General features: G+C 37.1%; 2 protein-coding genes across 2 annotated transcripts in view; one reads left to right on the top strand and one right to left on the bottom strand.

Annotated features, from left to right (window-relative positions):
* The window catches only part of nbeaa (neurobeachin a), a 131,587-nt gene extending 126,298 nt beyond the window's left edge, over positions 1 to 5,289 (top strand). The window contains 6 exon segments of the mRNA XM_055148797.1: positions 487 to 642; positions 1,320 to 1,490; positions 1,592 to 1,693; positions 2,309 to 2,505; positions 3,276 to 3,427; positions 4,080 to 5,289. Of these exon segments, the coding sequence (XP_055004772.1) occupies positions 487 to 642; positions 1,320 to 1,490; positions 1,592 to 1,693; positions 2,309 to 2,505; positions 3,276 to 3,427; positions 4,080 to 4,170 (869 nt within the window). The 3' untranslated portion in view covers positions 4,171 to 5,289.
* A 2,237-nt stretch (positions 5,290 to 7,526) lies between these two features.
* On the bottom strand, positions 7,527 to 21,929 carry LOC110158549 (serine-rich and transmembrane domain-containing protein 1). The gene is made up of 2 exons (XM_020923055.2): positions 21,864 to 21,929; positions 7,527 to 8,199 (listed from the first exon to the last, which is right to left on the bottom strand). The coding sequence occupies exon 2, from the start codon at positions 8,190 to 8,192 to the stop codon at positions 7,851 to 7,853; it is 342 nt and encodes a 113-aa protein (XP_020778714.1). The 5' UTR covers positions 8,193 to 8,199; positions 21,864 to 21,929; the 3' UTR covers positions 7,527 to 7,850.
* Between the last annotated feature and the right edge of the window lie 1,657 nt (positions 21,930 to 23,586).

Genomic DNA, 23,586 nt, shown 5'->3' with positions numbered 1-23,586 from the left:
CACTACATTTTACATTTATTTTAAGTGTACATTTGGGTAACTGCCTATTATTATTGAGCTGACCCATAATGTCATTCTAAATTTTTGTTTTAATTTATTCCTTCTCACATAATGCATAATGTTTTTCTACATCGGAATGAAAATGTTTAATCTTGCCTCTTCAAAACAAAACCTGGGAGTTAACACCACTCCATGCACAACTCCCTTGTGGGTATGTCTTTTCTTTTTACATAGTGCTACTGGCGAGTCTTTACAGTCCATATTAAAATGTCGACATATAATCTAAGATCCTGTAATGGGGTTGAAGCAGGTGAGGACTAGAAATAAATCAGGCTGTTTCATAACTCATACATAAATGATCAATGTTATTAAGTGGTATGCCTAGAGCAAGTAAGAGCTAAGGTCACTACTGAAATGTGTGTCGATACTTTTTCATATCAACAGTTCTTCATTGTGTAATTTATCAATGTTTTTGTTTTTGTTCAGCAAATAACTCTGGGGTGAACAAGCGTCAGATCACAGACCTGGTGGACCAAAGCATCCAAATCAACACACACTGTTTTGTGGTTACCGCCGACAACCGCTACATTCTGGTGTGTGGCTTCTGGGACAAGAGCTTTAGAGTGTACTCCACTGAAACAGGTAGGTGGTTTAGCGATTTGTTTTGCTTGTGCTGTTAGGAATAGTCAACATTAGCTCACTGCAGTCATTTACTATCACAACTACAACTACTACAAACCTTACCATTTCATTGATTCAACACAATTCCTTTTCAAAATCAGTCAATATACAATTACTGATTAAATCCCTAAGGTAAACTACACAGAAAAACAATGCATAAATGTTAATTACAAAGCATAACTTTAGCCAGATGAGGCTGTGCGAAAATTGTTCAAAGATTCTATAATATGAGGACGTTTTTCAATGACACAGGGATCTGAAAAACATGAAAAAACAGGTTAAGTTACTAATTTGGTATGCAGTTTTGAGCATGACAAGCTCTCACCTAAAACTGTTTTGGACAAGCACAATTATGTTTACCCCAAACGCTTAGACAGGGATTTTAAACCCTTTATCTATCAACTAATTTTCTTTACTTGTCTTTTAAACTTCATATTATCTTGGAGTGCTGAAATGTATGTCAACCTGTCACACTTTTATGATCCCTTTTTAGTAGCAATTTGTCACTGGAGCCCTGTTTATCAGAAGCAAGTGTCTATAATGACTGCTCTTTGTTACTGTCTCCTGCTGAAGCCCTCCCATCATTTATCTCATATGAAAGACCAATGTATCTCACTCCACTCTTGCACCCCCTGCAGGTAAACTGACGCAGATTGTTTTTGGGCACTGGGATGTGGTGACGTGTCTGGCCCGGTCTGAATCCTACATTGGTGGAGACTGTTATATAGTATCTGGATCTCGAGATGCTACTCTATTGCTGTGGTACTGGAGTGGAAGACATCACATCATCGGAGACAACCCTAATAACAGTGAGTGGGATGGGATAATTCGTTATAATTTTGCTAAAGGTTTGAGGCAGACAGTGTAGACAGTGATGGGTGTTAAAAGCAGTTATTTTGTCTGTTTTTAGGTGACTACCCCGCTCCCAGGGCAGTCCTGACGGGGCACGATCATGAGGTGGTCTGTGTGTCTGTGTGTGCGGAGCTTGGCCTGGTCATCAGTGGAGCTAAAGGTCAGTGTGACACAAGAGCAGAGTTTAGGAGCTTTTATTTCACAATTTTAAATATAAAGATTTTTTTTAATATATAAAGTTTTGTAAACTTGTAGTACACATTTACAAGAATGTTCTTTATAAAGCTATTCTATTCTTTTCTTTTTGCTTTTCTTTTGATATGGATAATTGTATGAAAATTATGCTAGAAAGATTACTGTGATTTTATCTGTACTTTTTCATCATAATACATAATTAAAGAATTACATAATTAACCACTTTAGCCATTTTGCTTTTAGCTTTTTTGTGCTAATTATAACCAAAGCATCCCGCTATCAGGCTGTTGCCCATGTCACTTACCCCTAGTGTGATAATTTCTTTCTGTTTAATTTTAATTTTATGCCCAATTTTACACTTTTTGAAAATAACAGTAATTTTTGTGCATTTTCCTGTTGCTAATACTGTTCAGTAGTCAGGAACTATTGTTGCAAAGCATAGGAATGAGTCAGGAAGTAAATATAGTATAGGAACTTTGAGCCCCTCCCTGTTCTGTGACCAGACCATGTGTTTATGCAGTGTAAGACGAAGAACAACTGTGTTCTTATTATTTAATTTTGAAATCTTATCTGTCTCCAGAGGGTCCATGCCTGGTCCACACCATCACAGGAGACCTGCTCAGAGCGCTGGAGGGTCCAGAGCTGTGCCACTGCCCCCGCCTCATCTCTGTGTCCAGTGAAGGCCACTGTATCATCTACTATGAGAGAGGGCGCTTCTGCAACTTCAGCATCAACGGAAAACTCTTGGCCCAAATGGAGGTCAACGACTCCACACGGGTATGGACCTATGCCCTTTTTTATTAGAAGATGTGTCATATATATTATTGAATAGAAACTCATCACTACAGACTCTGAACACAGCCCATGAGCAGGCGTTACAATTTGTAACTCCCTGCTTCAACCCATCATTTGCTGCTATATAATAGGGCTCCATTTCCTCACTAACAAGTGTCACGATGGAAACATCTGTAGATTTTATGCAACTAGTGTTGTGAGAATACAAGCATTTCAAACTTGATTTCTATGAATACTTGAGACTCATACTGCTCATGCTGCTGCCTGGTTATTTCCGGTTTTCTAAAAAGTGCAGATCTGCACTTCCTACACCATTGATGTGTTTTGAGAATTTGCCAAGTTGTGCTATAATAAATAAATTTTTAATACCATGGCAAAGAACAGAAACTAGCCACGTGGCCCTGGGAAAAGGGCCCATACTGACTTCAGTACCACAAAGATAATTTAATATTTCTTTTATAGACAATAGAAGGGAATTTTCTCACAAAACATCAGTAGTCTCTCTAAAGTAATTAATAATTATATTAGTTCTGATCCAACTAGACCATTGCAGAACTATTCAGGTAAACTCAAATTTTGTCCTATTTAAATGTCCAAATGAGTATCTAGTTTTGATATAACCTTACATGTAACCAATCTATGGTCCTAATGTCATGCCTTCATGGTTTTGGGTTTCATGTTGATCTCCTGTATAGAAAAAAACATAACTCTAACACTATATTTGACCTTCACTGTGGATGTTGCTCCTGTAGGCGATCCTGTTGAGCAGTGATGGGCAGAACCTGGTGACAGGAGGAGATAACGGGGTGGTGGAGGTGTGGCAGGCTTGTGACTTCAAACAGCTTTACATCTATCCAGGCTGCGACGCAGGCATCCGTGCCATGGACCTCTCACACGACCAGAGGTGACTTACTAAATATTAACAAGGATTGTGGCTATGAATTTACAGTCTATGTAAAACTGTGATACTGCTTTAAATTTGCCTTATTTGGTGAAATTAAAGTGCATTTAATGTCAAGTCTCGGTGGCTTGGTGGCCACTGCTATGTGGCTTTGTCAAACAGGCATATGCAGGTAGTATACCATTTTTATGCTTTCTTGATGCCGGGCAACAAGCTTTGGAGTTGTTTTGGTCCAAATTTATTAGATTTAGGAGATTCATTATCTCCTTTGAGAAGGAGCTGAGGATACTAACATCAATAAATCAACTGTTCCTTTGCTATACTGGAAGAACACAGAATTATTTAACCTACTGAAGTACTGGTTCAGTGTTGGGGAGAATACTTTTTAAAAATTAAAAATTACTTATAGAATACTGAATACCTGCATTAAAATTCTGTATTCTGTTACTTGGACCAATTGGACTACTGTATTCTGACTGCTTTCATATATTTTCGGTACATGTATTTAGTTACTTCCAACACTGCTGATTATTTTATTGAGCTTTAGTTTTTCCTGGGTATTGTGCATCCCATATGACTGATCTGTTTAAAATGGTGAAGAATTTGTCATTGTTATTTGGTTTACTTTAAACTGACTTTCCTTTTCACCTCCTAGGACCCTGATCACTGGCATGGCATCAGGCAGCATCGTGGCATTCAACATAGACTTCAATCGCTGGCACTACGAGCACCAAAACAGGTACTGAGGAAGAGGAGGAGCTGAGTGTCTGAGCAGCACTGAGGTACAAAGAGGAAGGAGAGACTGGACTTACCTCTGGTCCAACAGTCGACTCGGAGCAGCGCTGGTGGATACTTCTCTCATCCGTGTTTGTAAAGACACGCGTACAGACACACAGCCCTGAAGACTCACACCAAAACCTGCTCCAACGCAGACAGAGGAGGTCAGCCGGATATCTGCGGACTGATCCTGGCTGTTCCTGGTTCGCTTAGCGCTTCAAAGAACCGATGTTTGCTTTTCTCTCATTTCTTTATATTCTTATAAAGTATCTCCTGTATTCAAGTTATTTGGGTGGACTATCAACACTTGTCTAAACATCTCAAAGTTGTACCAGCCCCACCCACTTTAGGAATACAGGTGCTATTTGGCTTGATCTTAAATTCACAAATCGCGTAGGGTTATAATTTTATTTAATTTTATTCAATGTTAATTTTTACTCTTCTTTTACCTCTGAAGTTCTGATTTTTATGTAAATAAGGCTCTGCTTCTTTGGGGCCTACACTTGTTCTTTCACTACACAAACTGCGCTTATCACCTTTAATTTATTAATGACTTGCTGTATGTAAGATATTGTGTAATAATTATTATAATGTTGACAAGACTGATGGTAATAACGGGGAAGAAAGGATGCTCATTGTTCTGATGGTGAAAGTTGTGCCAGCCAGGAGGACCACAAGACGAACATGAATTCCTTTGTAAATTCCGTGATTGTTTTGTCAAATATGTACATATAGTCCGCGGAGACTAGAAAGCGCAAACTCAACCTTCACTTAACCCACATTTGTTGATTATTTAAAAAAATAAACTCAAATTAATGTAAAAGATTGTTTTGTATTTGCACTTTGCACCAATCACATATCATTATTTATTAGCTTGGTTCTTTACAGTCGGCTGCCATTTTGTTTTTAGGTCCATTTTCCAGACAGGAATTATTTGTGCATTGATGTTTGTATTTAAAGCGTTGAGCTCATGTGTGATTATTATGTTTTACAACCTCACCGTTGTAAGCAATATCATGATTCTGTAGCTGATAGAGTGGTTCGATGGCGGCCGCAGCGGGGCGTACGTGTAAAGCCATCTGGATCAAACGCGCACATGCACACACTCTATCGACAGGTTCAACTTACGTATCCAAAAAAAAGTGAAATATTTTTGGATCTATGAAACCCTTAAAAACTATTGTATTCATGTTTTATTGCAAAGATGTAAAATATGACATGTGTGAGTTGGAAAAAAATCATGATAAGAAAAATAAAATATGCAAAGAATTTGATGGCTTGACTTTTCATTGGCCATATATTCTAATTTAATAGTTTTATATTTTTATTTTACCATTATCCCTTGCGATATCTTTCGTACCAATACCACCACCAGAAAAGTTATGCGTCTTTAAAGGTCCTATATTACTCAAAATTGACTCTTGTGAGCTTAAGCCGTGTTAGAATGTTACATCCTCAAAAACATACCCAGAGTTTTTGTTTTGTTTAATTCACGCATATTTTAGTAATACTTTATTAGTCCATTTACATGTTCAAAGTTCTCTGTTCCACCTTGTGATGTCATCCAAATGATTCTAGTGAAGGAATATGGAGTTTAAAAACACAGTGGTTTTTGAAAAAATTGAGTGTTTTCTGTTTGAGAGAATAACTCAGCCTAAATGCAGAGATTGTGTGTTCATTGTGTGAATGAAACAAAACACAATTCCAGGTATGTTTGTGATTAGGAAACATTATAACATAGATGAAAAATTTAAGTAATATGGGCCCTTTAAAAATGTATCTTGATCATAACCTTTACATGTATCAGACTTTGAAAATACCTGCAAGAATTCCCTTTTTTCGGAAAACCTTGACAATATAACCATTATCAAACACAGTCTGTTCTAGCAGCTCAGGAACAACAATGCGTGACACTTTCAGTTGTTTTCTTGTTTATTATTTGTGTCTGTCAACGCCCCTGTATTACCTGTCCCTGTGAGACTTTCATTGGATTTTGTGCGAAACTGTGACAAAGATTGATTAACTTTCATAAATCTCTCAGTTTAAATGGACCATTTTGTTGTCCTGTCAAATCCATAGCATTTCAGCAGCTCCTTGCGCAGATACTTTGACAGTTTCTCTCAGACAGGTGGCAGGGATCAGACATCTTACACTGACAAACATGAGAGACTGGTCCTTCACACAGTTACAGCGCTCACTCACAAGCAGGATTTCATCTTGTAGTTCACTCCGCATTTGACCTTCTGTCTGATACGGGCTTCATTTCATTCATCGCGTCTCCTCCACCCTCCAGGACCACTCCATGATTTATTACACACTTTCTACTCTACAGCCTCCAATATACCAAGCAGCAGTTTGTGAGTTTTTAAGGTCATCTAATTCACTTACTTTCAATGCCATTTTAGAACGAGCTACAGAACGACAACTGTGAATAGCTGACCAGTCTGTAGACCTGCATGTTTTGGTCATCAGACTTGTTATTTCATATATTTGCTCGAACAACCCATAGGTCAGTCTTGTTCAATTTCTTTGAAGTATTCTGCAAGTATACCGGCACCCTTATAAAACCTTTACACAAATGTCTGAGTGGAGCTTATATTTTTCTTTCTTTCCCCGCTAAATTGTGGATTACAAAGCATCAGCCAATATGTCTTGTTTAAGTAAGATCTATCTATCCAAGTGGCCTCCATGGTGATAATAGGGTCATTCTTAAAGATGCATTTTTCTGGGATGTCTGCCACCTGCTTGTCTCTCTGTAGAGATGGTATGTTTTATGTTCTACATTACGGTAATAAACTTCTATCATGCATTTATGAATCAAAAATCTTGAAAATCATGTTTTCTCTCCACAGATTTGACCTGTAACTTGGAGATGCCATCAGCTCATCACTGTGGAGAAATCACATTAAATTCCATACTAAACATTCTATGGAAAGAAATAACAGTCTCCACTTGAAAGGTTACAAAAGTCAAACAGTCAAAATGAAGTTAATGTTAGAGAGAAACAAAGAAGGGAGCGCATGTAGAATTTTGTCAGTGCTTTTAATCCAAAAGTGAAGCATCCAAGATCATGACTATTTCATATCATATCAATCTGCAGAGCCCTGTCCAGTTTCATTTGGGCCCTGTGCTGTTATGCCATTTAACTGAATTTACTCAATGGGCAACCCATGGTTAATCCAGCTCATAAATGCAAACATGTATATACAAAATAGCTAGGCTTCCACTGACAAATGATAAATACTTACACAATATCTGAATCCCTTTTACCAAATATCATGTATCCTGCATTTCTAAAATAAAAACAATCAAATTAATATGTGGGGGGAAAACTGTCCTCTAAATTTTGGCAAAGAAAAAAATGTGTACATCAAGAAGAATATGAATAACCATATTAGCAGTAAACCTGTACTCATCTTTTGGGGCCCCTGAAGTGAAAAGTGGGGCCCTTTTTGACCATCAAGTCAAGTCCAAATGACCAATATTAACACTTTATTTTACTTCACAAACTTTGCCAACATTACCATAGTGACCACCTACTCCTATGGGCTTACATGCAGGAGGAATTTGGGATAGTTTTGTGGCGTTGTCTCATGCATGAATGAACCAGTCTATGCCATTATAAAGCAGTCTTTCCAAAGCGCCCTCTCTACTGGGACAGAGTGGAGATGGTGGAGCGCTGCGAGGAGATGCTGCAGATCTCCATGTTGGTGAAGGAGCTGCCCGCCTCGCTGCTACAGTCCGGGACAGGAGACGCCGACCCGATGATGTTTTTCAGCCGGTGCAGAGAGATGACGAGCAGGGTCAGAAGGAGCACCAAGAGCCCCAGGAACAGCCACACGTACACGTAAACATTCCCCGGCCTGCCAGGGGAGGACGCGGCCGCAGACGTGGAGGGCGAGGTCGGGGAGAAGCGCAGAAGAAAAGTCCCGTTATCTGCCACCGGAGCGAGTCCCGTGTCATTGTGGTCCACCAGAGGCACACCGGACATCCTGGCGCTACGGAAGTGAGCAAAGAAAGACAGGTTAGTTAGACACTTAAGGAAACTTTTGGGGAAAAAAAAAAAAAAAAAAAAAAGGTGAGTGAGTGTGTATTTATTATTTTTTCTGCTGATTTAATTGATTTTACTTTTGCCAATAATAATAATAATAATAATAATAATAATAATAATAATAATATATAATAATAATAATAATAATAATAATAATAATAATAATAATAATAATAATAATAATAATTATATTATTATTATTATATATTATTATTATTATTATTAATTGTGGGAAATATTCTGTGTTGATCATGCTGATTCACCCAATATCTTGTACCTTGGAATGACAACAGGGTGAAAAACACGTATGACTATCTATAGTTCTATAAAAGTCATGTTTTTCTGTACTTTGAGATGCCACGAAGCAGAAAACTGATGCATGTGGACCCCGTGGCATGTACCCACCCATGATAAAGTGTGATAAAGTGTACCGGGTCAGCATTATTGTTCATTTTCTTGCTGTATATGCTAAATCCACAAGTTAATGTTTTGTCAGATGTGTGGTATAAAGCTACCCCTCATTGTGAGTTGGGCAGAGGCGTCGTTCCGGGGTGGCAGTTGTACTCGGTAATCAATACTGAATCCCTCTCAATGGAAAATGCTGAAATAAAGTGGCCTGCTTTCTCGGATCCTTCCATCTTTTGTGCTTCTTTCTAGGACACGCACTGAACCTTCCGAAAAACCCCACAAAATAAATTAAAAAAACTTCCTGATTTTAGTTAGCATAGTCATTTAGGCTTATGCTATGGGAAATATAACCGATGTTGACTTATTCTGATATTTTTGACAGGACAAAAGAAACAGAAGCAGAAAATGGGGCAGAGACACTAACAGAAACTAAACTTCTAGAAACTTCAGTCTGAACAGGTAAATTGCAATGCACACAGAGTCACACTCATGCTACGTCAGTCATCAAGTATTAACTATTAAATTATTAGTACCATTAAAATTATCATGAAAAGTATTGCAAATTTAAACTCAGTGTCTTAATTTAATGACATGTTTTTATGCTAAAACTTTTGGAAATACAGTGAATTTTGGTGGAAGAAGTTGAAGTCCTCTTGTCAGGTGTCGGGCTGCGCAGAAACAGTAGGGGGAGTGCTTGTCATAGCAGTCTCCTCTCCACCTCTGAGCCTGGAGCTGGGCCAGAAATGAAGCCATATTCTTATCTGATGAAATTAAAATCCTTGTAATCAGCTTTCACAAAGACAGCCCGGTCTGATCCCTCCTCCGCTCTATATTAACACAGCTATTAGCCTGTTCCTATAAGTGGCTTGAACCTGAAGCCTCCATGCATGGATACTGTAGGCTGAACATTGAGGCCAATCATTATGTGAACAAACTGCATTCTAGGTCAAATGTGCTACCAATGTATCGTTAAATACTTAATTATTGTCATATAGTCCTTTATTACCTGAAATAAATTAACACAGAGGAAAAATATTGAATATATTTTAATAGGGCACATGAAATATTTTTTTCTCATTACTTTTCTCATTATTGGACATTAAACAACATTTAAACTCACGGTTCCTTGAGAGAATTTACTTCCAAAGGTTTCTTGCTATCAGGAAAAGGTAATTTGGCTTCTGATCAGATTAGTCAGACGCTTTAACTTATGCTGTCATGTGATACTCAAGTTTCTTGCAGTGTAAATATTGTGCTTGCCAATATCACATATTTTCTGCACTTAACATTGCACTCATTTTTTATTTATTTTTTTAATCTATCTAGCTCTTACAAACCTTTTTGCATTTATTTTTCTGCAAATTCACCAGTGAGCAGCCAGTCAGATCTCAAATGTCCTACATGACAAGTTTGCGATCGATAAAATGTTTTACAATGTATTGCAGACAGCATTTGCTCACAAAGCACTGTTTGCACCCAGTCTTTCGCAGATAGAGGAAAGTTTAGTAACACAGCTTTAATTTAGTGGCCCATATGTGTTTGACAGTGAGGCTTCCTTCTGTGCTTTGTGTCTATGCCAGAGGAGACAGTTGAAAGAACTAATAACTGCATGACCACAGAAAGAGGCAGGGGTCAGCTCTCATCAGTGTCTCTCTGTGGGCCCAGTCTCTCTGACAGCCCCTTCCTCCTCCACAGTTACACAGGCATTAGACACGCACCACATGGAGGATCAGAGGATTCTCTGTCCATTCTCTAAGATCAACCAAAAAAAAAAAAAAAAAAGAATTGAGTTTTGTCTATTTTTGGCAATGACCACAGCAAGGAGTAATTTGAAATATTTCTTAGATCAGTCCTTTGACACATAGTTTTAGGATGCACCAATTTCAAGTGCCAGTACTGTAGCTTTAAGTATCTGCCGATGCCCGATATGAACCGACTGAAAACAGCATTAATTTCCTTAAAACAAAAAATACAATTAGACAAAACTGATCCAAATGTGTTGTGTAGCTGTTATTTATCTCTTAAGTGACTGAACAACTTAGTATAAATACAAATTCAAACATTATGAGACTTTCTGTGCCACCTACAACCACTAAAGAGTCTTATAAAAATGCTCAACCAGAATACTGACTGAACCAATTTTTGGATGCTGATATCCTATCCAGCATTTTTTCAGTATCCGTGTCGACATCGGATCGGTGCATCCCTAGATTTATTGGTGGGAAAGGGAAAAGAAAGAGAGCTAGACTGGATTTCAGTAGGAGCAGGACGTCTTATTTGTTTGTATGTATTTTTCTATTTCATAAAATGTACATGCATATATTATTGTTAAGCATATCTGCCATTTAAAAGTGATTTGAATCATGCATGTTATATTCCTGCTTGGCCTTTTAGTGTTACTCAGTTTCTACTACTGGTGCATGGTTGTTGCACTATGTCAAAAATCTGAAGTTAAAGCTAAAAATTTGAACTGTTTCTGTGGAGTCAGCCAAACCAAAGTGCTCCATATGCTTTTTCTATCTAATTGAAAGTGGGGTTGACTTGAAAATGCTGTCCTTAATTTACACCCCGCTCCTTGATGCAAAGTGGAATGAGATGCCCCAACTCTATTTTCTTTATCAAATGGTCCCAGTGGTGTTTCCGGGCCACTTCTGCCTCTTTTAACTTATCTCCTCTAATTTGAAATCTTATTCTTTTTTCTTTCAACGCTCGTCTGAATTATTTATGATTCCCAGTGTCCATAATATCACCCCAAGCTCCTCAACTCCATTTATGTCTTCATTAATAGTATGTTGTGTATCGTTTAGTTCCTGTATTGCACACTATCAGGTTTTAAGTTTTATGTATTTAATAATTTTAAATTTCAACGTTTGTAAGTCTTCAAATAATAGTTCAAACCAATGTAGTAATATTGTTAGAGATGGCTTCACTGACTTATAAATAATTTATGTTGGACCAGTCTGTGTAATGTATAGTCAAGATAGGCGCTTGTAAACGTCAACAAGAATGGCATAACTTGCTCTAATGATTATGATTCCATTGATTTAAAACAAGAACTTGCATTTATTTTGAACTGGTTTCATCTTGGGATTCTTGTTCTAATCTACTACTACTACTACTACTACTACTACTACTACTACTACTTCTACTACTGCTACTACAAAAGATATTTTTAACGCATCTAGGTTACACCCCTGTATTTTCTGTTATTTATCCTAAGTGGGTTTCAATACGTAGAGGACATTTGCTCATATTGAAGTTCACCAGTTTCAAACTCCATTTGACTGAAGCCTGAGCTTGGTCAGAGCAAATGCCAATACTATCGACAGCTGTTCTATTGCACAGATCACAGTCACAGCTACATGCGGACATCAATAACGCAGCTAAATGAGTTCAGTGTTCACAACAGGAGTATGAGGCAAAGCCGACTAAAGAATAGGCAGGAAGGAAGGAAGTAGTAATATCTTCTGAATTATGCAAAGATATTATAATTTACAACGATGGTACTATACCTATGCCATTTAGTGGCTCCAAGTGTGCATTTTGGCGGTAGATCAATAATAATTTAAAAGTTAACATTTTCCAATTATAAACCAGATAGAGCATTTACCCTTGAACTAGACTACCCCCTGAACCTGTCTTACAGTTTGAACCATTGGGAGATAGGGCAAGCATTTTCGTTTTCTTTCTTTCTTTTTACAATAGGAAAAATAACCTTCCTTCATACATTTCCCTTCCCTAAGTCCAGCCTGACGCCCTCCCACATGCTGTAGCCCAGTGCAGGTCTCAGTCATTAATGATATGTTGTTTTGAAAACGCATTTGGAGCCAGTTCATTGTCAACAGAAGTGGCTGATAATTGTGCCTAATGATGCTTTTTGTATCCAGGCAACAAGGTGCGATCCGTTGTTCTTTTTTTTCCCAGATAATCTAGTTTGGGAGCTCACGCTACAGTCCCTCTGAGGCCGGAGGGGTCAGACTCACACATGCTCATATCACAACGCCTTCATTAGATAAACTGCAGTTGTAATTTCATCCAATCATAGCTAGCCATATAATGAAAACAAATTGAGCTAAATGGGAAAATTATGTCTCATCATTAATAAAATTTATGTTGCACCCATCCTCCTTTACAGCTGTGTGATGGTGGTTTATAATTTCTTTGAGCATGGCCTGGTTTTCTAAGTGCTCCTCTGGCTAAGCATGGACACACTTTGGCATTTTGTTCACAGAAATAACAAGGGGGTGTTGATAGAGCTAGTTTCTTTCTGGATCATTTGTGTGCCTTTTTTACACGTCTTAATCTTATATGATTCTAGGTCTGCATCCTGTTTTGTTTTTTTTTTAAGATAAGAAGGCTGTCGTGATGCCTACAACTGTTTCTCAGTTTGGGGTCCATGTTGTGAGGTGGGCACTAAATTAAATTATTAATAATAATTTTGTTATTTTGAAGATATGCAGAAAAGTAAATACCCTGTATGCTTTTGTCCAGAGGGATATGACTCTCCTCAAACTGCTCATACACAGGACCAGCCCTCCTGTTAAGCTGCACTGAGACCTTTGCTTGAGTTATTCTTTTCATTCTAGTATTTTCACTGCTCAGTGAGCTTCAATTGCCCCTTTGGGATAAATAAAGTTATAATGATGAGAGTATTGATTTAGAACTGCAATTTTTGACTTAGATTAAATTATATGGACTTCCCAAGCTTTACTATCTTTTGTTTACTCTTGGTTTTGCCTTAGCCCTAGCGTATGGTTTTAGTATATCCTCTTTTTAACCTTTTTTCGTGATCTCCTTTTGTTGTACTTTTGAGCCTCCCTGCCCTTGGTCATTGGCTGTACTTTATCCTAATTTAAGTGTGACCCATCTGCTGTGCAAAGTCCTTTTGGCTTGGATTGTCCTTTAAAAGCCTGCAGTAATGGTTTCTTTGGCCATGACGCCTGCTCCCCAGCCTTTCATTCTGAGGTGATGGGGGTAATCACTGTTTTGGGCTTTTTCTTTTAAGTTAAGGTTTTGTCAAGCGACTTCTATCTGATTCCTGCACTGTGTAATTTAGTGTCTGGCAGCAGACGCCTCATGCTGTGTGGCAGTTTCTATCTCTTCTCGCTCCCTTCTCTATCCGTTTGTAATGGTCTGATATAAAGGACTTGTATCACTTAAAGCAGTGCTATCAAGCTGAACTTTTCGAGTGGCACAGTGGTAGCTGGCAATCACATCCAGATCCTTAGCTGTGAATTGTCTTTTGAGTGCTGAAATCCTGATGCAAACCTATTCCAGACCTAACTCCTATTGTTTTGCCAATTTTCAGAGAAGCTACATGTGTGTAAAATGTATATTCATGGTTTGTGCCCAAAATCTCTCTTACATTTTTATTCTTTATTGACTCATTAAAGCTACCATCTGTAATTTAATTTGGCAAACCTGCAGCTGTTGTATTTTCACACAATGTGTGATAGTGTGCCAGCTTTGGCCTGACAGAAAAAGCTCAGGGTGCACAGGTGAGCCTCTGCAAAGGCAACGGGAAGGGAACAAATTTCACATCTGCCATCTACTGATAAAAAATTTAATGCATTTCCATCTGGTAGGTTTAACTAGGTTCAGATCTGCTTGTTAAATAGTACTAATTCAGTCTATTGATTTTGCATTCATTGGTGTACAGCTTGGCAACCCATATAGTTTGGAAAAGGCAAAATGTAATTATTAATTTTCATTGGATCATGACTGGCTCATTCAGTTATTGGATCATCTTGATTTCTATAAACATTTTCATGAATAGATGTATTTCCTAAACATGACTGAGACTACAAATGTAAATGCAAAGTTACAATCGTGGTTTGCCAAAAACAAACTGTCTCTAAATACCATGAAAACAAAAACAATGTTCTTTGGAAACTGTGAAATAAATCTGCAAACACAAATTAAAATTGGTAATGAAATGAAAAAAAGAGTACTTGAATGCACATTTCTTGGTGTAACTCTTGATCTCAAACTTTGTTTGAAACCCCACATTGTTTAATTAAAACCAAAATTGCAAAAGTCATAGCCTCGATGAACATCCCATTTAAGTAACTGTGTAGAGGTCTGGGGAAATTCTTATAAAAGTAAGACAGTATTATTTAAATTACAAAAAAAAGTTATAAAAATAGCTCACTTAGTCGGATATAGAGAACATACGAATGCACTTTTTTTGCCAATCAAAGATACAAAAATTTGGAGACCTGGTAAAATATAAAACATGCCAAATCTTATTTAAAGCGAAACTCAGTCTGCTCCCAGATAACATTTAAAATTGTTCTGCATAAATGAATTCAAATACAACCAGAGAAAAATGAATTAACAAATGAATTTTATAAAACAGTTCGAACCACTCTCCAAAGCATGTGTGTTACCAGATGTGGAGCAGACTTATTGATTAGCTTTGATGACCATATCAAAGCTTGCACTTACTTGGTGCACTTCAAAAAACAATATAAAAATCTAATCTTACAGAAATGCCTAGAAGACTAGATCCATTGTCTACACAAGTAAACCACGACTATTAACTAAACACATGCTTTTCTTTAACATTCTATTTAACATTACCTTTTATTTTGATACGATCATAAAAGATACATTTTGTGCCTTCTTTATCATTATTATTAGTTTGTACAACCATAAACGAAAATAAAAAAATCCTTACATTTTTTTCATTGTTATTATAGTTTATTTTGTACGATCATAAACAAGAAACTTTTGTGCCTTCATTAACATTTGTATTAGTTTGTATGGCCATAAATGGAAAATAATAATAATAATAAAAAAATGGCATCTAAGAACTAAGAAAAAAAGTGATTGTATTTCTGTTAGAGGGGTTAGTATATGGAACAACCTGAGTGATGATTTAAAAAGTCTAACACTGTAGAAGCCTTTAAAAAAGAGTATAAAGCATTATGTTTTGAAAGATATAGAGCTCTGGAATGAAGTATGCATTAAATTTTGTTTGTTTTAATTTATATTTTGTGTCTTATATATACAGTCGTAAGTGAAATTGTAAATGCAAACTTGCTGTTCATATGCTGCTTTTTTTCTTGGAATTATTATTAAGTACTTTTTACTTCAGCCTAAACTCATTCGGTCATGGTCTATGGGGTTGTAGTCTATGTTTTGTTTTGTTTTGTAGTGGTGCAAAATGACTGAATATACTACCACTACTACTACTACTACCAATTAAACTCCCTGTTTTGCATGTAAAATTTGAGTCAAGAAATGTATTTAAATTTGTTGTTAGTTAGTAGTTAGTATAGTTTGTCATTCATATTATTACATTTTGTCATTAAAAAGCTGAATGACACTTGACATAGAACATTGTGGGCTCCTTGTGTCCTTGTGGTTCCTCTGCACTACCCTGATCCAGTTACACTTTGTTTCACCATGTAAGAAGAACATTGACAGCCAAACATTTGTTTAGTGTTGAGCAAGTCATTTTATATTCCTTTTGGAGACCCCCCACCACATGCGCCTGAATCTTTGTTGTTTTGTTCTCTGCCATCTGCTGTTTTCTGTTACCAGCACAGCACCAGACCATATCTTACAGTCCAGTGAATAATCAAGACAGTGCAGCCCAACCATCTCTCTGACACGTGTGCTCTCCTGAAGGCTTGTTAGACCTCAGCACTGCCTTCGTCTTCTCACTGTCTTCCACTCATCAGAAGGGTCCCGCCAAGGTAACTCTTCTCTCCATCTCTGTGTCAGCCTTGTCTTGTTAGTCTGACCTCCTCTGGACTTGTCTCCTACTGGGTTATGGTCTCGGCATATTTTTTCCCCATCTCAGATCTGATTCAATTGGCAGCTTGTCTCGGCTCCCTCTGCTCTTTATTCCTGATCAAACAAGCTCTTCTCTCCTGTGTCGGTGGTTTGTTAAGCCAAACTTCTCCTGACTTTTGAGACATTATAGTGCTTGCTTCCTGTGCTCCAGTTTCATACAGTTTAGCCTACTTTATTTTCTCATTATCTCTTTGAGCTGTAATCTGCTACTACTGTCTCTGTGCTGCCGTGTAACATCTGATAAATGACTACAAAGCCTTGAGCTGCTGACACATTTCCCTAGTGACAATATAAAATCCCTACAAGTTTAGTGATAAACTGAAACACTAAAAACAGCAGGATTGAAGATTACGAAATGTCTAAGGTAATGGGCATTGGGGCACAAGAGCCTCTATTTCAGCAGGGCCGTGTGTTCAGACAATTTTTTTTACTGAGGGGGCCCAAGCAAACCAGCGGCTTTTTACAGCAGTTGTTGTTTAGTTCCAGATTTAGTCCCAGTTTCGATATAGTGTCTACTATTTTTGAGAAAATGTGGTGTTAACTGCATGGCTAAGAAAGATTTAATATGATAATAAGACAACATACAGAGGTGGGTCATCAAAAAAGATTTTCCAGAGTACAGATCAAGAGTCTTACACAACGTTGAGAACAAATCTAGTATAGTATTCTGTCTGTATTGTGTAATTAATTGATAATCCATGTTTTACCCTTTTTTAGACTTCCTTTTGCCTCTTTCAAAGGGATTATGAAATATGACGACATAAAGGTATTTAGCAGTGATGCAGTTTCATGCTCTGAGCCAGAGAGACATCATTTCTGCTGCTTGAAAAATATATCTTATTTCAGTGTTCATTTTATGCAGATTAGGTCTTAATGTTGCAATATCCTGACTTGTATTTCTTCATCCTCTGTACTACTTCTGCACAGCCTGGTGGGATTACAAATATGGATCTCAAACTTGTTTTATTCAAATGACAGTTTCAATGCTTCAATGCAAATTCGCGCAAAGGCTGATTTTGTCTGTCCAAAGTGAGGCATTATGAGCTAACAAAGCCTGAGTTGTGTTTTCATGGTGGCCATTAGAAAAAGGGTTTAACAAAAAGCTAGAAGCAATGAATGCTAATGGAAAGCTTTTTAAATTTGAAATTGTATGAAAATGGACAGATGTGATCTTTTCTACTCTTTTTTCCATACAGAATTACACATTTTACCCAAACAGTATTATTTAAAGCATTGTGATATATACTGCTATGTGGGCCAATAAAAACATATAGTATAATTTAATTTAATAGTTTTATTTTTGTTTTCTGAAAGCTCAGTAATTTCTAATGTCATGTTGAATAGTTTTAGTTTGGCTTCTATTATAAATGGAATCTTTAAAAAATAATAATAATAATAAAAATCTCTAGATGCAGCATTTAATCAATTAGATCTTGAAAAGAACCTTCTGTGTTTCAGTATATGAGCTGTCCTCTTCATAAATTATGGAGGGACTCGTCATGCAGTGAAATGTCATGGCATTTGAGCCACAGTGTTGGTAAATACAGCGTGTGTGCATAGTTATCCTCCCGGAGTCCTGCCTGTTGCTGAGCAGACGCAAAGAAGACAACTAATGTCATAAATGTTAAATTTGTCCCCTTAAAGAATGCACTGAAGAACAGCAGCTTTGGCTCACCAAACGAAGACAAGACCAGGATAAAACCAGTTTGAACTAGTAATTGAAGTGTGTCTAAGCCAGATTTTAACCAGGACTACTCCAAGATTGATACAAAGATATGTCTCAGTTCAGAGGCTAAATTAGGATTAAACTTTAATTTCAGATTCAAACCAAGACAAGATTTAACCAGGAGCAGTGCTCAAAAATAATACAGGTTAAACAAGGACTAGACCAGATTTATAATGTTATCTGTTGACCAGGAGTGAATCAGATCTAAATCAGGTAGAAACAAAGTCATTGCCAGCTATGTTTAAAGTTTCATGGCTAGAGAGTTTTCCTTCCAAATTCCCTCTCTCAGTTCCGACTGCAGATTGTGAGGTGATAAGGGAAGAGAGGACTTTATATTCAAAGCCAGATCATCCCAAACAGACCCGAGGCTGAGCCCTAATTCTGTAGATAACCCTCCGCTGGGCCCTGGCTAAACACGCACAGATGATGAAAGCTCCGAGAAAGTTCACAGAAGGCAAGAAGACAGACATTTAGAGCTACTAACTATCTACATCACATGGCCTTAATAACCTCATGGAGAAGAAAGTTAATATTATGATTATATGTGACTTTTACTTGTTTAAAGGGGCCATATTTTCTGATCTATGTTATAATGTTGTTCCCTCATCAAAAACATACCTAGGGTTGTGTTTTGTTTCATTCACAATAAACAAACTGTGCATATTTTGGCTGCGTTCTACCTTCAAACAGAAAATTCTCATTCAACAATCATTTGGATAATTTCAGCCTTGGAATTGTCAACCTCAACTAAACAAAAAGTTAAAAGTAACTGTTACCTTGAAAACTACAGCTTTATAACGTCTCAAGGTCAAACAAAGCATTTTGATGAGATTTTGATGAGGTAACAGCATTATAACATGGCTTACAGCTCACAAGAGTCAATTTTGCGTAATATAGGACCTTTAGTTGTGCCACCTGTCCACTGGTTTGGACAAATAAGTAGTTGCCAAAATTGAGCAAAAACGGCATAAACTTTAGAGATAATACCATCATCTTTTTTCTCTTAGAAAGTAGCATTATTTTCTGAGCAGTAAAATGTTTGGATTCTACCTTAAATTATGAAATATTGTAATATATTTAAACATTATTGTGAAGTTTCTGACTTATTTAATTTCTGACCAAATACAGTATTATATATATATATATTATAGTACAGGTTGAATATTTCTCTATATGATTATGTAACCCAACATTGTCACGTAATCTGTCATGAATGTCTAATTATATGAGTACAAAAATAATCCGGTAAAGACAATTTTTTCCCTTTTGAATTTAAATGTTCGCATCAGGACAGCGCATGTTGATTGATTACTTTGAATCTGAATGACAATCTCCCAGCCCACCTGAGCGCTCTCCAGGAAGAGCCAGGGTCGATAGGCCACTGTCCCACTATTATCCCGTTCCCTCACATATTTTGCACATCAAAGTGAGCGCCGCTGTGTTTGTGTGTATGTGTACGTGTCTGTACGTGTGTGCGTGTGTGTATGTGTTCACATCCTTATGTGTGCAGAGCAGACAGACACACACACTGAGGAGGTGATGCAGCTGTTCCTGTCAGGCACATCAGAACTATACAAGGAGGTGTAGGAGGGAAAGCACAGGAGATATATGATAGTTGTGTAGAATAATTTGATGACGATGTGCTTTGTGATATATGTGGAGACATAACAAGTTTAAGGCTTAATGAGATGTTGATTCATGGAGTGAAAGTACCAGTCTTACATTAAGGACAAAATTACTGGTCTAAAGCACATCTACCTTAAGCCCAGCTAGAAAGTCTAAAAATAAAACTGGCCTTTCTCAAAAGTAAAGTAAAGTAAACCTCAACTGCTCAATAACTGAATCAGTTCTCAAGTGTAATATTTGACTTTGTTAAAGCTCAAACATGCCTAAATACAGATAAAAATTTATACATTTTATTTTGAAGGCATTCATCTTATCATCACTTATGATGATTCTACTTGATTTCTTTTACAAACGAGACAACACAAATTATAACAATGTACAGTTCAGTACAATATTATTATCAGCTTGTTCTTTAATTTCTTTATTTCTTTGTGTTGAGAAAGAAAAAAGAAAAAGAACAAAGAATCTGCTGACAATATTCTTCTGACTTCTATGAACAGAATAGTTGATACAAATTAGTTTGTGAACATTCTCTGTCTAATGATTCTTATAATAATAGATGACACTGTGCAGTCTCAATGAGGGGTGTCCAGTCAGTGTCCACTGGTGATAATTTGCCTTTTGCTTTGTTGTGTTTTGGCACGTATTCACTGGCTAATATCATTTAGATATTTCACACTTCTCCTTCTCTTCACTCCTTTATAATTACTGCTGATATCCTTCACAGATGCTGCCAATATTGAGTGTAGTCTGGGCCTGTTAACAGCTCATTTTGGTGAGTCACACATCACAGTAGGCACAAGCAAACCCCATCTATTATAGTGTGCCCTAAAACCATATTGTATTATGGATTATATTTTTCAAAATGGGAGGTCTGGTTATTGTCCAAGGTTGCCTATGGCGCAATGACAAATGACATTAACCTCATTTGTTCTGCTTAGTGACTCTGAAATGTTGACAATTGTCTTACACATCAAAGTCTGCCTCTTCACTTGAATCATTTATGCGTCATTTCTGTGTCTTATATTATGTTTCTCTGTAGGGGCTGGTGACAGTTTGACTAGAAGTTCCCATCAAGTGCAGATAAAATGGTTTAGTACTGTCACAGATTTTGTATTGAAACTAGGAGGGCTGTAGGTGTTTAGTCGCTTAGTCGATTAATTGGTCAAGGGTGTTTTAATCAGCCAAAATTTGTGTTAGTCGACTAATCATTTTATTTAGATTATTAATTATTTACTGGGATTTTTAATAAGTTATCTGAAGTTTTATTTTTATTTTTGTATTTAAAAACTCATTCACAAATTTAATTTGTTTATAAAAATACATTGTTTCCTTGCACTTTTTGCATGAACTCTTTTGCAGGTCTTGTGAGTACAGTTTGGGTCAGATACAGTATATAGATAGCTATGTAATAATTTTGAGAGCTTTTGCCACACCCCCTTCAGTCGACTAATTGACGGGAAGGACATGTTGTTAGAATTTCTTTAGTGGACTCTAGCCATAGAAACTACAGGTTTAGTTATAATTGGTTACACCACAAATTTCATATTTTTCTAACAATACTTACACACATGGGTCTTCCTGATATAGACATTGTGAAATTGTGCACATGAATTATCTTAACCAAAGTAACATAAAAATGGAGATCTATGCATAAGAAATTGGTCCAACAAAATTACAAGTGTTAAGGAAAACTTGACTGCTCTGTTAAAAATAAATGTAAAAATGTCATTGATTAATAAGAAAAATGGATAGTTTGGATTCATGTCAAAAATGTAAATATAGCATGATTTTGTAGATGCTTAAAGGTTTACCACATCTCCCAAAAATGTGTCCCTTAACCAAGAAAGGATCACTCAAAATTTGTTTAAAAAAAGTATGACTTATCTAATTATAAACTGTACATTTAAGGAAAGATGAAGTTTCTTACACTTTTCTGTTTCAGTAAAAATTTGACCAATCTGAATAATTTCAGACTTAATTGCATCTGTAAATATAACTGTTTTGCATATGCACGCATACATATTTTTATAAACTGTATTCCAAACCTGTGCAGTCAAAATAACGTCCTCTAGTGTGGCTCACGTTGTGCAAAAATCCATCTTGTTCCGTTTGATGTTTGGAGCAGAACTAAAGATGTCTTCTCGGAGGCAGCCTCTTTCTCTCCCTCTCTCTGTTTCTTCCCCCTCTTCCCCTCCGTCTTTGTCATCCGCAGTGACACGCTCTCCTCGCGCTACAGCCGGTTGTGAGTGCTGCCAGTGAATGGGCTCGTGTTCAAAAGCACACAGAGAGCAGCCTATGAGTGACGTGGCTCTGCATTTCAACTTCAGTGCAATTCTACTCAGATAATCCCGCCCACATTCTCGCCACAGCCCAGTCACCTCTACGTTATGAGTTAACCAGGGCTAAAGCAAGATTAGACATTTAACTGGATAATCTTGGACTAAACCAGGACTAAACCAGAACATAACCCTAAACGGAGGAAAACGGATGGCCCCATTGCACGCTGTAATGTGTAACGCCTATACCGCTTTTAAAAGAAGTCTAAACAAGAGCTACCCCAGGTCTATACAAGAACTAGGTTTAAACTAGAACTAAATCAGGGCTAAACCTGGGCTAAATTAGACTCAACTGGATTAAATCATTACGCCACCCTATTTTTCTCTATTGCACATCTACTTCATAATGTACAAAACTACTGAACCAGAGGTTAACAAGGGCTAAACCAGGATTAAATAAAGATTGAAGCATGCATTATCTAAACCAGCAATAAATATGGTCTAAACCAGAACTCAGCCAGTCAGAACTCAACCAATCAGTACCAAACTGAGACTAAACCAGGACTAAATCATTATGCCATCCACTTTCCTTTAACTGTCACTCATAAACCCTAAACCAGGATTAAACCAAGTCTAAACTGTGGCTAACCATGAACTAAAACCAAACTACCAGAACTAAACCATGTCTAAATCCTGTCTAAACCAGGACTGGTGTCAAATAATCCCATTCGCTTTCTCTCCAATGCACATCATCTCTAAATAATTAGCAGTCACATCAACTGTGGTCCTGCATCTTTATTGTCCTCTCATATGGAAATACTGACAGCTTAGTGTTCTAGCTTTGGTGTGCAGAGCAGAGGGGCTGATATAGATCAATAGGGTTTGATAGATTGACCAATAATTATCACGCAGCTGCTCCACTGTTTGCAGCCCCTTTGCACATGTTTTAATGTCAAGGAGAAAAAAAAACTGTTTGAAACCTAGTTATAGGCTACGGTTATAAATAGTGGACAAAAGGTGCGGTCACTCTTGCACGCACACTGGGACTAAACCAGGACTAGACTAGGAACAGAACAGGGCTAGATCAAGTATATATCTGGACTATTGGAGTCTCAAACAACCAAACCAGAACAAATGTGAATACACTTTTCTTTATCAGGTTTTAATGTATTGAATTGTAAATTGGAAGTAAAGGACCACTCACCATGTTCAGGATTCAGTACTAATCAGACCCACTCAGTCTTTAATGCTACCTTTCACACATTCAGAAGTGTGAGACTGTCCTCACAGTGAACTGTCAGATCTATCTTTCAGGAAACACTGTCTGAATCAAAACCAGATTAACATACTGTATTGGAAATGGTGACATATTATCATATTTTACTGTTAATGTTTATGATGAACTAAGTCTTATAATGCAGTTGTAATGAAATGTATATTTTTAATGTGTGTTCACTGGACTACTGCTACCTGGAAAGTAGATAAGTCTGAT

Source organism: Boleophthalmus pectinirostris, unplaced genomic scaffold (assembly GCF_026225935.1).
Source record: "Boleophthalmus pectinirostris isolate CB_2022bp ecotype Guang Dong unplaced genomic scaffold, ASM2622593v1 HiC_scaffold_12, whole genome shotgun sequence".
Classification (NCBI taxonomy): Eukaryota; Metazoa; Chordata; class Actinopteri; order Gobiiformes; family Gobiidae; genus Boleophthalmus; species Boleophthalmus pectinirostris.
Note: the sequence above shows the minus strand (reverse complement) of the source record. Positions and strands in the feature narration are given on the sequence as shown.